General features: G+C 39.9%; 1 protein-coding gene across 1 annotated transcript; it reads right to left on the minus strand.

The window, feature by feature from the left end:
• Nucleotides 1–35: 35 nt before the first annotated feature.
• On the minus strand, nucleotides 36–8,943 carry LOC112879956 (serine/threonine-protein kinase STY17-like). Its single transcript, XM_025944400.1, has 15 exons — nucleotides 8,729–8,943; nucleotides 7,509–7,623; nucleotides 6,398–6,498; nucleotides 6,094–6,148; nucleotides 5,120–5,230; nucleotides 4,083–4,130; nucleotides 3,499–3,674; nucleotides 3,320–3,427; nucleotides 2,783–2,856; nucleotides 2,501–2,673; nucleotides 1,789–1,884; nucleotides 971–1,051; nucleotides 825–878; nucleotides 429–560; nucleotides 36–357 (listed from the first exon to the last, which is right to left on the minus strand). Exons 1-15 carry the CDS (start codon nucleotides 8,926–8,928, stop codon nucleotides 286–288), a joined length of 1,596 nt encoding a protein of 531 aa, XP_025800185.1. The 5' UTR covers nucleotides 8,929–8,943; the 3' UTR covers nucleotides 36–285.
• Between the last annotated feature and the right edge of the window lie 7,352 nt (nucleotides 8,944–16,295).

The following is a 16,295-nucleotide window of genomic DNA, read 5'->3' on the forward strand; positions in this document are numbered from 1 at the left end:
TGTATTGCATGAGGTTGATGAAGAAACAAAAAATGGGCACACGCCAAAAAAGTGGAACTCCTCTTGCAACATTAGTCAAAAGTTATTAAAAAAGTTGTAACAGACCCTCTCGAAATGAACACAAGAAACTCATATGGCCATATTCTGAAGCTATCGCTGAACTACAACCAAAGACAGGAAACTTTTGGAAAAAGTAAGGCCTAAAAGTCACCACTATCGATCAAAGATGAAAAATGAGAAAGGGCGACAAAACAAAGGCGTGGAACACTAAACAAAACTGCCGCATCAACAGCCTCGTCTCCTCCCAGAGTGAGATCGACCTGAATGTCCCTTGTGATGCCCAGAACTCCGAACCACCTGGCAATAAAAGAGCATAAAATTAAAAAGAAACCAGACAAAATGCATGTAGATCTTTGTGTCGAACGAACCTCTTTTATGGAATTCAGTATATCCACAATCTCTGCAAAGGTTGGTCTTAGAGCCGGATCTTTCTGCCAGCATCGCTGAAGCAGATCCGCAAGCATAGGATGAGTATCAGCAGCAATAGCAGGCCTCAGATTCTGCAGGCAGAGATATTGGGCCTAGCATACTTAGTATCCCAAACAGGAATTCTGCAGCAATGTCCCAAGGAGTAGTTCAAATCCAGCAAGCACCGGAAAAAGATTCCATCACCCCAAACAAATCTACAATTCAACATATGCCTTTTTTTGTCTTTCAAAAAAACATATGCCTTTTTTGTTGTCTTCCGTTTCAGCAAATAGAAGTGTAGCATGATAATGTTTCTTATTTTCTGACAAACCACAGTAACTGATGTGTTATGATACCTTTTGAACAACGGCAACTGCTGCCTGAAGAGGTGTCATGTCTTCGTATGGAAGCTGGAAAGGAAAAGCCAACTCCACAATGAGCAAAACCACAATTCTGCACTACCATTATGCCTGAAAATAAAAGGCTGGTGAGAGTAAACAACCTTTCCAGTCAGCAGCTCCCAAAGAACTATCCCGAAACTGAAAACATCCGCCCTATGATCGTACGGCAAGTGCTCAATGACCTGCAAATATTTCTAGTGAAAAAGATGCTACAAGCTTAACTCTTCCAGTGGCACAAAGATCAAGCGCAGAGTGAAGATGGCGCATCAATATGACACCTCCTAAGGAACTCATTAACCCCAATACGCCAATAAATTATCCGTTATGTCTTACTGAAAGCAATCTAAAGATAAAAAAAAGATGATAAGAGTTTGCTGGACTACCTTCAGCTTGTCAGGTCACTATTTTACTCTAGTTGAGACCCGCAGTGTAATCCAACAAAAGGATTTTGGATTTCTTTTCTCAAGGTACTTTCTGATAATAATCAGGGTTTTCTTTTATAATATTTTAATTGGTTCCTACGGCAGACCAAATAAGAAAATTATACTCAGGCATGCTACAGCTGGTGGCTTGGTGAAGCAGCATTCATGTAGATCAAGCAGAATAACAAAAAAGAATGAATTATGTCACAATAGCTCAGGTATCGCAAGCTGCTCAAAGAAAATTTTAATTTGATTTCTTGAAAAATGGCATTGCAAACTAAGTAAGGTTTTAGATACAACACTAAAACGCCTCAAAAAATTTGTTGCTTCAAGCAGAATTCTCAGCAGGTGGTCAAGGGAGAATAAGTTCAAATATTTGGGCATTTTGTAATCCACTTGATACAAAACCACATTTAAGACTGGACGAATTTCATGGAAGATTCTTTTAATGATAAGAGCTTGTCAATGTTTAAGAACATGGATTTGGCAAAATCAACCTCAGGGGCCATCCATCTGTAGGTTCCGGTTTCTGCAGTCATAACTCCTGACTGGTCTTTAACCCTTGCAACCCCAAAGTCTGCAACCTTGACAACCTGCAAGATAAGTGCTGTATGTAACAAGATGCAAGTCCAAGGAACACTTACTATATCATTCAAGCGGCACAGTAATTCGAGGTAACATATGCTTACATATTTCGGAACATATATATAGTGCCAAGGGCAAGCAAACATAACCAGGTCGACTGTCGACATGATCATGATACATTCTCAAAAGCAAGTGCCATGGTTCACAGATACAATGGATACATTGATTGGTTTCAGGGTAAGCAACCTGGTTCAATCTTTACTTATGGGTTGTGAGTGCCAACTTTGGCCAAGCCTGCGCACCAATGCATTCTCATATAGTGAAGCATTTGTGATATAAGTTGATAGACCGATGTGCTGAAAAATAGGATATCTGAGGCAGATGATTTCTTGATTTGTGTTACCATATGTAATTACAGCCATGGAGCTTCGCCATATTTTATTCAACTTCACATAAGTGTAGGTGCAGAAGTATCTTCACAATGTCAGGATATCAGGGCCAAAATAACCTTTGCTGACAAAGCTAATATTCCACTATGCTGAGAAGTGAATATTGTAGCAGACTTCTACTTTCCTATTGCGGATGCTGTAACAAAGGTTAATAATATGATGAGCAGCCAAGTACCTGATCATCCATAAGAAGATTTGCAGTCTTCAAGTCCCTGTGAACAATATTAATCTGATGCAAGTAATTCATTCCCTTGGACACATCAGAAGCAATTCTTATCACATCTGGGAGCTGAAAACTTCCTCGTCTATTGTAAAGGAAGTCGAAAATACTCCCTCCATGCATGAATTCTGACAAACAGAGGGAGAAGAAAGAAATAGAGCAGAAATTAAAACACAAGAGAATCTAAGCAGCAGCACTGTAAAATAGGAGGTATTATTCAGTGTTAGGCCTATGCACCTGTAACTATACACAAAATAGGTGGTCTCGTGCATGCACCAATAAATTGGACAACATTCTTGTGACGAACTTTTCTGTAGAAATTGGATTAAACATGGTTGGAGAAGGTGACAGAACAGATCAATGAGAATGACAATGCAAAATCAATTTTTAAAAAAAACAATGAGGGATGGAGTGTAATGATTATGTCAGGAGCAGTAAGTTTCCAATCATCAAGATTGAAAAAAAAAGGGGCTAATGCTCTTCTATGTTTTTATACAATATATCATTAAGCTGTATTGAGAAGATGATGTCAAACAAAGTAAAAATTACTTCTTATACCCATGGTCAGTAAACCCAAATTGCAGAAATATGAAAAATACTTTTTTATTAAATTAGCATCACATTAATTCTTAAATGCAAAGTCATTATAGTAAATGCAATTCGCTTGAGCAGTCATAAAGAAATAAAGGAACATCACTCTAAAATGTTGTATTTTGTAGAGAGTGAAGTTACACCACTTTCTCAGTCCAAGAATATGTAAAGCTCATCACTCACTTCATTATATATACTTCCTGTGCAAACTCACGCAGCATATCAACGCTAACCCTCTCAGGCTTGAGTACTTTGATAGCTACATCCTGACTACAGTACGTCCCATGGTATCTGATGGCACACCAAATAAGTCAGTTACATATAAATAAGAGAAACTACTTCAATTTACTTCTTGAACATACAGATCACCAAATGATCCAGACGCTATTTTTTGTTCGAATTTGAGAAGCCTGGGATCAACTTCCCAAACATCAGCTGCATCAACTGGTATTTGGACGAAGTCGGATGGAGGAGAAACCTCCAATGGCTGGTGATCAATCCTAGCAGACGTCGACTGGACCAACGGCCATGCTCTGTACTGCATTAGTATTTAAAAAAAAGGGTAACCATTTGCACATAAAGTTTTTGGATGATATAATTGCATGAGCAGCACAAGGTCCAGTAATGCTGGTGTTATCTTATTCAAGTTGCTCCATGGTTAAATGGCACTAAAGTTTATCAGTTTCTTGTTAATTTTGATTGACGAACAATTCTTACTGTTTAGAAACAATAAAATGCAGTGGAACCACTATTTTTCATGGACAATATAGTGTAAAAATAGTAAAGAGAAAAGTAACAAATTAAAAATCTGAAGTTATATCAGCAATACACTAAATTTGTACAAACCATGAAGCAAGTAACATGAGACTTGCTATATTATATAGAAAGGAATCTGGAGTCAATCATATATTCATATTCCAGTTAAAGCATTGGTCTGCCATCTTACCTTTATTTTATCAACGCCTTTCCTCAATGCATTTCGGAGAATGTCAACCTGGACATTGTTGGAAAAAGAGGATAAAACAAAAGGCTAACAAACATTGATCGGTCAAACACATATGCAGTTTCAAATGTCAAGTGGTCATTGCAAGTTTGCTACAACTCTGAAGCTTTCTTAGTTTCTAACATGTCACAACCAAGATACTATTTTCCAGCGTAGGTCTACCATCCTTATTGGTAGCCACTGGTGTGTGAGATCCAGTGATTTCTGGTAGCTGCCAGCAATAAACTGTCCAAAATCATGTGTGTTTTCAAATCAAATTTCTGGAAATGATTACCACCCTAAACTGTAGAATCCTTTCGATCTCTGTCAAGAATTCAGAGATGAAGTCATCAAGAAACAACATTGAATTGTATCAATGAACAGGAAGAGTGTTTGGCAGAAGGGTGTCAAGAAGAGTGTTTGGCAGAAGGTTGAAGTCGAAAGACAACTATGGTTTTTCCAGAGTTTGTTTTAGTTTGAAAATAAACCAGGACCCACCTAGCACCGTCTATTTTCATCTATATTGTGAGAGGAATAACAAAATAAAAAATCAGTACCAGCACCTCGAAATATGTCCCTTTGCAGATCCTGAGTTAATGCATAAGTGCACAGGAAAACGGTCATAACTGCCCCCGATATAATAACAAGATACATGGTTCAGCTACGAAATCTATTTTATTTTCCCTTCATGCCAACACTCCTGTGTTGTTATTTATTCTTTTGTTTGTCACCTCTTTGCTAACCAAAAGGATTCATGACTTTAGTTAAAAAAAAAAGGAAAAGGAAAGCCAATGAAGATGGCACTCATAACAAGAAACAACATCATGTTTATAAAACCCACCCTAATCCAGGGAACTCAGTAACCAGTGAAACAACCACGAAAAATTATGACAGGAAAAAGGAAATGTGCACTTGTCTAAAGGATAGATGTATAGTAGGTATACATGGCTCTGTCAAACAATGATTGTTCAGTTGTCTTTTCCCCAGAAAAGTTGAATTACCTCATACTCCCAGCCCTCAACAACAAAGATGTCCAAGGAATAGCCATCACTCGTCGAATATGCATGTGCTTCTTGAATATTAAGACCAAGCTCCCCAAGAAGAGAGGTTAACTGGATAAGAAGAAAAGATGTAAACATTTAAGCCTTGTTTGGAACTTTGGATACAAAGTATTTTTGGAGTATTAGATAAATACTACGGTTTTGCAAAATACTATGGTTTTCAAAAGCTGTTGGGTATTTGGATGCAACAAACATTCTAGTTTTTAAAACCATGGTATTGTCAAAACCGTTGTCTGTTTTTGGAGTTTTATAAACTCCACTCGGGACCTCCTTTTTATAAACCATGGTTTTGCGCGCCTTTAGCTTATAAAACCACAGTTTCTTTATACTGCAGTTTTCTAAAACTTTGACATCCAAACAATTAATAGCTGTCCCAAAACAAGCAACCAAGTGTACAACAAAGTGGAATCACGAAGAATTAGAAAACAGAACCAATTGATCAATATATAACTATAGTGTGTGAACAGTTTTTTATGGAAAGAGTAGGGTAGCATGCTACTGGAACCATACTGCTGATGATAACATAAAGTACAAGCTACAAAGTAGTAAAGGATCCACAGCATCCAAAGAAAATGTACAGATACAACACAAAACAAGATTTGAAACAAGTAATCCTACATGAAATTGGGTAAAGATGTGAAGCATAACTACGCAGAAAAGAGCAGGAATCACATGAAAAACATCATATCAACAAGCCATGGGATGGCTGTAGCTTACATATGCAGCATATCTCACTACTAAAACACTAAGTAAAACATCACTCATGTTAGCAGTTCCATGCTGGTTGAGGTTTCCAAATTTCAAGGTCATATAATAACTTATATCAAGTGGCCTCAGACAGAATGAAATCATATCAAAATGCTACTACCATGCAAATAATACTTTCCAGTTCAGACAAGAAGTTGATGGTTTACCTGACTAAGAAGCTTTGGCTTATCGTCACATGCAAATATAATTTCATGCAAAGGCCTGTAATGGTATTACATATCAGAAAATATTGGCCCTTAACTTATCATTACTAAAACATAATAAGACCTACAGAAGCTCCATAAAGATTGAGAGAAATGCAAATAAAACGCTACTGCAAAAACTGCAGAAGTGTTAAAAAATAACTAATTAAACTATACTATAAGAAGCACTAAAAGATCATCTCAAGGACACAGGCTAACAAACTTACAAGTGGCCTGCATAATATCAAAGAAGACTAGATCAAATCACCTTCGATCTCTTGATGCAAATCCTGAGCATTGGGGATCTTGTTCTTCTTGCTTAAAGGAGGTTGAGGACTCAAATCCAGTGTTTTCCTCCAGAGTTACAACCTAAAACTAAATCATTGTCAACATAAAGGTGCAGTTCATTTAGTGAGTTAATAGCAATGCCAATGAAACATACTATGCTAAATTTCACAGTACCAATATCTATACTACAACAGAACAAGTTTAGCAGATCTCATGGACTAAAAATTTGCAACCATCTAGCTAAGAGATTCATTGGCTCAAATTCAAAGTTGTTCCACACTGTAAGAAAATGCTATTGCCATTAAACACAGTAAAAGCTAAATAAATCCCTAATCAATTCTTATATATAACATTTGATATCCGCTACATATAGTTTCAAACTATAGTACTCCTATAGTGCTATGGCAACATGTACTGCACGGACACAGCGACTAATACAGTAAGAATTACGTAGAAGACGAGTCTGCAATTTTGTATGTTATCTCCCTCTGTTTCTTGATAAAAACACACAAGAAACCATAGGGAACTATGAGGGTGATCTACTTTGAGAGCACTGAAATCAGAGAAACAAATGCCAGAAGAAAATATACAAAAAGAAATATATGAGATGTCCTTTGAATAAGTGCATATTGAACTTGTTATTCTAGAACTGATTAGGGCATACATCCCTTCATGCATATTCATACAAGACAAGAGAAGCTTAAAAGTAACTGCACAAACTTCTATCGCAAAAGCAGTTATCCAACATACAATGAAAGACCTAGCTGCCACAAAAATTAAAGAAAAAGCCTTAGAATGACCCATACAATGGAATAAAACAGAAAGCAGCCTTTATGTAGTTCGTTTTGACAATGGCACGCTGTAACATACTAATTAACAGAATTTCGCAGAAAAAATAGAAAGGGCAACTTCTAACACAACTCGTGTAATTGTGTGAGTTTGAGGCCTTAAACTAGATAGAGATAGCCTAAGACTCTTTTACAGAAGAGATTATGGTTATTTATAGAAATAGATGGGGAAATAATAGCCACTAATTGATGACTAGTCAGTATGAATAAATAAAGTATATATATGCTGTATGAGCTAATCACCTGTGAAGGACGAATATCAAAGACCAGCCCATTCATGGGTTCACGGGCTTGCTCAAGCAATTTCTTGTGCAGTAAGACATCTTCAACCCGTTCTACATTGACATCCAAAGCGTATCTGTCCAATCTCATAGTCAAGGAAGCCTAATATAAGATTTCAGTGACATGCAATTTTTAAATAACTGCTAGTTCTCGCCACAGCGAGCTACAGTAAGACACACACATTTAACAACGCTACAGTACCCTTCTGAGCAACTTTGCTGTTTCGATGTTGCAACAAATACTCTGATAAACAGGCCGAGCCATTCTAAAGAAGCAAACAGCAACATGACAAGTACAGAAGAAAACAAGAAGCATAGTATGACCAATATGAAATGGTGATGATCACGAGGAATGCCCAAGCAATGACCGTTTAGTGCTTACACAAGCAGCCCAAGCTTAACAAAAAGTACACCAATTGCTCGCACAGTCCTCATTTAGAAGAGAAGGAGAAATCTCCAGTAGATGAGTAGATTTACTAGTGTCAATTAATGAGACAAACGTTTGCTATACTTCAGAGAGAGATAGAAGTAGAACGTCCATTTCTAAACAGTGTGCCGACCATCCAACCAGACTGGCATCGTGTTATAAAACTAGTCTTCACAAGATTAAAGAGAAAAGGCAAAAGAAACAGCAACTTGTTGTACTACGAGGAGTTGTACTGCATGTACTGTCTGCAAGACGAGTTGGGTTGTGTTAATCTAGATCCTGCAGAGCATTAGGCTAGTTAAGCTTGCGCGTTAATCAATCCAATTAGCATGTACTAATCACCACGAAAGAGAAAGTGGCTAGCTTTATCTTTGCATCCTGATCCGAGTGTATTTACGTAGCAATCTCGAAAGTTTCCATGGCCCATGGTGGACCATACGACAAGCGCCACGGTGAACGCGAACACAAATCTTATCAGCGACAAAAAGGCGCTAGCCTTAGCTTTAGCTACAGCGGCGACGAGCAGCTGCGGCGCGGATCAGCTCCCTGTGCGATCCACTGGGCCCCAGCCGCAACAGCCGAAACGGAGAATAATCGAGCCAGGAGAAGATAGATCAACTCCTTCATGCGATCCAACAGTACAGCGTCCTACGCATCAGGCGCCACGCATCGAAATTTGGCAGAGAGGTGCTAGCAAACTAGCAACTACAGCCTACATGCAGGGGGGGGGGGGGGGGGGGGAGAGAGAGGCGGACCTGGCGGGTAGGCCTTGGAAATGGGCCCAGAGCTCGTCCTCCAACTCTGGGAGGCCGCCGCCGTAACCGCCGGCGCGGATGCGGCGGAGCACCTCGGCGTAGGCCTCGGCCTTCCGCCGCCTCCCGGCCGCGCCGCCGCCAGCGGAGGAGGGTTGCAGCGGGGGCGAGGCGCCGCGGCTGCCGCAGGACTCGGCGGCCATAGGGGCGGGCGGCTAGGGTTCGCGGCGTGGAGCCGGGGCAGCGGCGCGTGGTGAAGCTCCCATGGGCGGCGTCGCCGTCGTGGGTTGCGGCGCTTTATACGAGGAGAGAGAAGGAGGATGGGGAGGTGGTGCTGAGTCATGAGACGGGGAGACGGGAAGCTGCTCGCCGTGGGCCCGGATTCGAGGCGCCCGGCTTCGCACTTCAGCCCCTCTCTTTCTCTGAATTTCCTTTTTGGCCAAGCATACGGATATGGAATATATGATGCTTCCTTCATTTTTTATTTTTTTATTCTTTTCGTTCGAAACACCCCAAATGTCCACAAGCACGCACACGCGGCCAAAGCACGCTGTTTACTAATAATTTTTTTAATATATACTAGCAAATATGCATATGCATTGCTACAGAAAGCCACATAAATATATTGATTAGCATATAAAAATATATATATTATACATCATATATATTTATAATAACACAGTACATGTTGGTTAAGAATTTCAGTATTTTTCTATTTTACTCGCATAATGGACTGATGACACAATTTTAACATATATAAACTCTTTTTATTAGAAATAATACATTTTTATAGATATTGCCGGTCAAAGTTAAGAAGTTTCACAAATAATATTTTTTACTTAGAATAAACCTAAATACAATTATTTTGTAATAAGAGGAAGTAATATGCTTCTATAGGTAGCACCATGCACAATTGCACAAAGGGTCATCACTCATGGTTCCTAGCCAGTAGCCTCGCATTTCCACGTTTTTACATACATGAGAGATGATCTAGGTAAATGTAACAAATAACCGTGGCAGAAAATCATATCTGTCACCGCTCGTGACTAGAACCATGAGAAAAAAATAGCAAAGAAAAATAGACCCGGAGGCCACCCCTAAACTACTCACTTGGTCATATGTCACAAACTCTTCACACATAATATGTGTGTGCAATTTTCAAGCTTCAAAATAGAGCTTCCCCTCACACTATCCGTTCATACCATCCCGCACATACTCCTTTACTAGTTTGAATTGGGCTCAGGCTAGTTTTGGGCCTGTTAGCCTTGTTCAAACTCATTCAATAACTCGATTAGGTTGGGTTGTGGACGGGCTCCGGGCCATGGGTAGGCTTGGACCTAAAATGAAGTTGAGGTCTAAAATACCGAGACAAGGTAGCACCTCAGGTTGTGAAAAAGATATGTACCTGTACGTAGTCTAGTGATTATAAGAGTCTTAGTAGCATGATAAGTTTTAGTTTCAACTTCCTGTAAGAGTAAATTTTCTAGGATTTAACAGCGTTGTGCTTTCAGTGGTAGGTGACGTTCCAATAAAAATATTTTATCTTGAGGATTTGCCGATCCAGTCTTAAAAGTTTCTATACGTATGTTGATAAAGGTGATTATGCATGAGTGTGTGAGTTATACCGTGTAATCTTAAAAGAAAAAAGTAGCAGGAAAAGTCCAGCTAAAAGCGAGGTAGTTTCGGTGTGCCTCTTCTCTTGTACCCATTGAAAACTCCGAGCTTGTCTTCAAGATATTTTATCCAAAAGCATATCGATTTCTAACAATTTGCTATTGGGATATACTATTCACACATCACTATTTACAAAAGACATTTCAACATAAGTCAAATGATACTTTAGAATAATCCGCACAAAATATTCTGAACATTATCAGTTGGTAGTGTACTACATCCCAATAAAGACACAGAGGCATTCCAGGTGGACGCGTGGCATCTAATTCTTTTCTTAGAGGTTGCATGGCATCTCGGGGCATATTCCTTCGTAGACGAAGCATACTCTATGATTGTTTTCTGGCACTTGCTAATGACTGTCTGTACTCCTCCTAGCATGTTACATTTGGAAGCAATGAGCTCATCGTGAGACCAGAGAAGCAACACTGCAACAGGCTGTTAGTGTTAGACTAATAACCATGCTTCTCTAAGGTTTTGTGCTTTCTAGTGCTATAAACACATGATTACCAAAAGCTAATCTAGAGGATACAGTAAAAGAGTGCATGCAGTTAAACAGTTGATCTCCCATTTCACAGCTCGTGCGTATACTTATAAAATACACCTGAATCAGAATTAGTACTCCTACTATTTATCCAAATACTAGGAATAAGGTTTTTTTTGCGAGGATGCTAAGGAATAAATTTAACAGCGGAGTACAGCGAATTAGTGGCTCTGAAAAGGTTGGATCTGTAAAAGTGCCTTCACGTGCTGTGACATGTCCGTGTCTAACTTTATGCTATTTTCTTGGCTAAAAAGAACATTTTCTTTCCTAAAATACTGTTTATCCAACTTGTCAAGGCAGAGAAATCACCACGTACGTAATAACATGGGATCAATATATATTCATTCAGAACATCACATGCCTTAATGACATTTTAGTTTAATTGATTGTTCGAAACTATCAATGTCTTTGTCTCATAATAGTGTAACAACCGACAATATTTCCCACTTTATGGTTTTTGTACGTAGTCTTCTTTTTCAGAGAAAACTTTAAACCTACTCCGATCCAATACGTAGAGAGTAGTAGACAGAGAAAAGCGTTCCTGCTGTGTGGCAATTTGCAGAGCACTGTATACACCTTAGGAGAAGACGCAGACTTTGTAATTAGTTTGCCATGCTACTGGTACTTTTTTATGAAAGAAACAAATATCAAAAAACCACTACTACATTTCAACCATGATTACACCAAAACGCTGCCACGCACTAGTGAAATTATTTTTGCCACCCAAGGAAAATGTGTAAATATACTACTTGACTGGACAAGATCTATTACTTTGTCTTTTCGTTGGGCCGAAGCGGCAGGTGGGGTTCCAATGCGGCAATATCTTATCCGATCCTAAATTCTAGTACGGGTTACTTTTCCAGCCAGGTTCAGCGTGGACCTGGACAGGAATGAGGACTCCGTCGCACTAAGCTATGCTATAAATAATACTTCAGACTCGTGGGAATCTTATCCAGTATCCACATAAAAGTTCTTTAACACTAATTTTTATACCTTTACTTCTCTCCTTAGAAACACAAAAATTGTTGAACCCGTCTCTCAAAATATCAACTCTCTGTGTTCTAAAAGCAGGTCAGTCTAGATTCAGATTTATCTAAAAAATAAGCCATTTTACCCTTTTTATTAGATTGTGCATGTGCATGCAGAAATTATTTGTGCCCAATATAGCTAATAGATAAGGATAACTAAGGTCATTTTACCTACTCGTTAATCTATCATGGAATTTCTAGAGTATCAATATGTCGACGCAAGAGTAGCTCTACGTCAAGCTCGAGGTGTGGCCTAGCTCACGTTTCTCCATCGGTCCTGGTGGATCCATGCTTTGAGATGACTATTGCAGTGACGATCAGAAACAAAAGTTCAATTAGGATTTGTCCATATCTTGTTTGGTTGTCTATTTGTTCTCTCTTCAACTGGCAGTAATTGAACGGTGATCGGGCAATATAGAGCGGCCATGTTTGCAATACAGATGCATTGGAGAGGAATGTTTTGTTCTATTTTATTGTAATTTTCTCTTCTTGGACAATCTATTATGCACTGGTTCATGTTTTCCGTAATTAAATGGTATGGCTAGTCCATAAAAATATACATTGGAGGCCATATTTCATTTACCTACTCAAGCCTCTTTAGATGCTGTGGCACTCTCATAAACGACGAATAAAACTCCGATCCCAACTGGAAATGGTCTATGTCATTCATTGAAAAACTCCGTTATTCCTATGTAAGACGACAATGAAAAAGTCTAATGTGAGTGTAGAAAGACAAAAGAAAAATATCACCACCTTATCTCCATGAAGAATGCTCACACTGCAAGACTTTGTACTAAGAGCGTGTCTGGAAGAACTCCAGCCGGCTCTGGCTCCTCCTGACAAACGGGCCCTAATTAACCTAGCTCATACATGTTAGTTTTGGTGAACTCTAAAATGATATGATGAGCAGTTGCACTTTTAACTTGTCTTATATATGTTCAGCATAAAAAAATTACACTATTCGAAGTAGAGAGGAAAGTAAATTTGTGCTACAAAGTTCTAGCTATAGCAGTTATTTATTTACCAATTAAAGATTTGTATTAATTATACTTTAAGGGCTATATTTATTATCAATATGCAATTGGGTTAATCCATTTCAGGGTTACTATATTTCACTCTCACTAAACTATTTGACACAAAGATCAAAGATGGCCAACTAAATTTGCCTATTAAGGAAAAAATAATATATTATTAGAGAAATTGAACTGTGAGCTCTAGGTATTGGTTTGGAACACATTAAGGATATTTATATGCTTAGAAGCTATAATATCAAAATTATTAAGATAATTCTAATATAGCAGTTAGAGCTGGATGAAATTTATAGCAATGGTCAATATATTTTTTATCATGTGACAGTCAACACATAAGAGTCGTTGTCGGTAGAATACTACAAGAGTTAAATCAGTGTCTATAAATTGAAATAACACAAGTGGCATAATGTTATATATTTGCAGTTAGTGGAAATAAGCTCTATATCTAAAATATTGACTCATATAGCTGAATCGTTCTACGTCGTCTATTGGTATTTAAAACAATTTGAGTGCATGTGCATGACTCACTACTGATTGCTAACTTTGATACCGAATCGTCCTTTATTACTGTATTATACTACTATCAGTACAATCCTAACTACTATTAGTACAATCCCCAAGCTTGTACCAGTTGTGTGGATAAGCTTATTTGCTTAAAGTCTCTAATTAGTCAACAACTAGATCATTCATAATCATGCTGTTATACTAAAGAAGGGGTCGTATTAGTAATAATAGTTGGAGACTAACACATGCATGCATAGACTACTAAAGAAAAATTTTCTTAGCGCCTATGGAACCAAGAGTAGTTATACACTTGGATTTTACTTGTCTACCTACTTTGCTAGTGCTAAACTACAGCAAACTTAATACTAATTTTGTGGAGATTATTTTAAAATGGTTTTTTTCATAAGAGAGGTGGCAAACACTCCCGAATAGGTTGCTTCTGACCATGCTACTGGCCGCGAAGTAAAAGTCAAGATCAGATTACTTGTAAGGGTCAGTTTTGTGGTTGTGGAATCAAATTTATTACATAAAAAATTTTAACAGTATTTTGTTATCAATGATCCTAAAAAGATGTCCCTGACTATAACTACCATGCCCGTACCTGCTAGGTCCATATCAGGTGCATCTACACTAGAATGCACCAAAATTGAAAATGGTGCAAACTCAATAGAAATCCTATGTACAAGTTCTCAAAGATTTTGGAACTTCCCCAATTACCAATAATGCTAAAATCTAGAATCATAAAGAATTTCAAGTTCAAATGCTATTTGGTTTGAGAGATGCAGAATTATAAATTTTTTATGCATTTGCACTAGACGGCAATATGCACCTGAAATTTTGATTTTTTTATTTCTCGAGCGAAAATTTTGAACCTGAAATCTTGCATGGATGTTAGAAATGGGACAATATTTAGTTTTTTTAAAAGATTCTAGATAGGTTTTCGTTGCTTTATTTTTCCACTTTTTGGTGCATTTCTAGCCAAATGCAATCTGGTTTGGTTATTTCATGCCAATTTTCCAGTGCCATAGAAAATATAGTTTATTCCTTCATTGCCATAAAATTTCAGGAATTTCCCTCGGTGTCATAGAATTTTTGATTTATACCTTTAGTGCTATTTTATCTCTTTTCCATCGATATGCTGTTAACTAAGGTGCGGAAAGACGGATTTATCCCTGCCCCCGGCGTGTCGGCGCCTCTCTTCCTCTCCAGAGTACCGAACGGGATCGCACGGCAACCTAGCGCCCCTCCCGCAGCGCCGCTGCCATGGCCGCCGCTTGTCCCGCGGCATGCGGCCACGCCCTGCATAGGCCCCTTTCCACGAGGTCGTCTCCCTGCGGCTTCGCCGGCGCTCCCCGCGCGGCACGCGAGGGAGGAGCGGGCGGGCTGGCCTGCGGCTTCGCCGGCACTCCCCGCGCGGCTCGCGAGGGAGGGGCGGGCGCCGGCGCTCCCCGCATGACTCGTGAGGGAGGAGCAGACCGGCCGGTCTGCGGCTTCACCGACGCCCTCGCGCACGGCCTCGTGCCCACGCAGTGGTCAAGCTGCCCTCCACTTCCTCCCTCACATCCGCCGACCCGCGTGCGCCTCACGCTCGCCTTGCAGCCGAGCTGGCTCCTCCCCGTGCTTGGCCTCGGTGTGCTGTACGAGAGCGCCGGCCATATGGCGAACCGGCCAAGCCGTAGGGTTCCTTCCTTTCCTTCGCATGTTGGGCCCTGCAGGTTAGGAGATGGTGGACAGAGGACCGAGGACCGCCGGCGTGGAGATGGTGGAACTCGGGAGAGTCCACGCGGGAGGGAGAGAGAGAGAGAGAGGAGGGGATGAGAGAGCAGATACGTGGGTCAGAGTCAAATTCATCTTTTCACACCTCATTTAACAGCGTATGGATGGAAAAAAGAACGGAATAGCACTAAAGATATAAACCAAAATTTTTATAGCATAAAGAAGAATTCCTAAAATTTTATAGCAGTAAAGGAATAGACTTGAGTTTTTTGGCACTTGGCTCTATTTCATCTGTAGCGTGCATAGGAAAAATTAGTTCATTTGCATGTTTCTACTCGCCCTCTCCTCCCATCACAATCTATATGCAACATCACCACTTATTTCATCGAACTTGACCTAAACTCTATATCCGGATTCAAAATAAATTTGGGGTATATTTGAGAAAAAACCCAGCCATCTTGAAAGCCAGGAGTTGAATTTCGTCGAGCTCTGACTTGGGAGGTCCATGCTAGTTAAATAATACTAGCAGCGTCGTAGTCAAACATTTGATTAGAGTGTAGATGCCAAATCCAACAGAGATAGATGAAAGCTGGAATAATCCAGCTCAAATTTCTGTTATTTTTAAATTCGTAATAAACCCCGGAGCCACTGAGGGAGGCCACACGTATATTATCAACTGCGACTTGGATATGCAGGCAGAGAGCATGCAGCCGGCCTGCAAGGATCAGCACTGACAGCTGCAGAGAGGTCATAAACTAGAGCGAGCATCCATCCATCCACGCGCAAGTAAACAACGCTGCGCGGAAGACGAGGAGGGCGATTAGATTAGCAGAGCGCTGATGACCGCCGGCGATGGAGAGGATAATCTTGTTTAGGGCGTCGCGACCGTACGCTGTCGGCTTGCCAGCGCTCGGCGGTTGGCTTAATCAATTTGTACGGCGGCATACGAGGACGAATATGCCGAGATGGATGCGCCTGCGGCGCGAACAGTGAAATTGCAGCTGTTAGGTTAGATGTGGGGTCTCCTGTGTCCAACCTCCTACTACTAGAGTGGTCAACTGCAGAATGGTCGGTCC

This window comes from Panicum hallii, chromosome 2 (genome assembly GCF_002211085.1).
Source record: "Panicum hallii strain FIL2 chromosome 2, PHallii_v3.1, whole genome shotgun sequence".
Taxonomy (NCBI): Eukaryota; Viridiplantae; Streptophyta; class Magnoliopsida; order Poales; family Poaceae; genus Panicum; species Panicum hallii.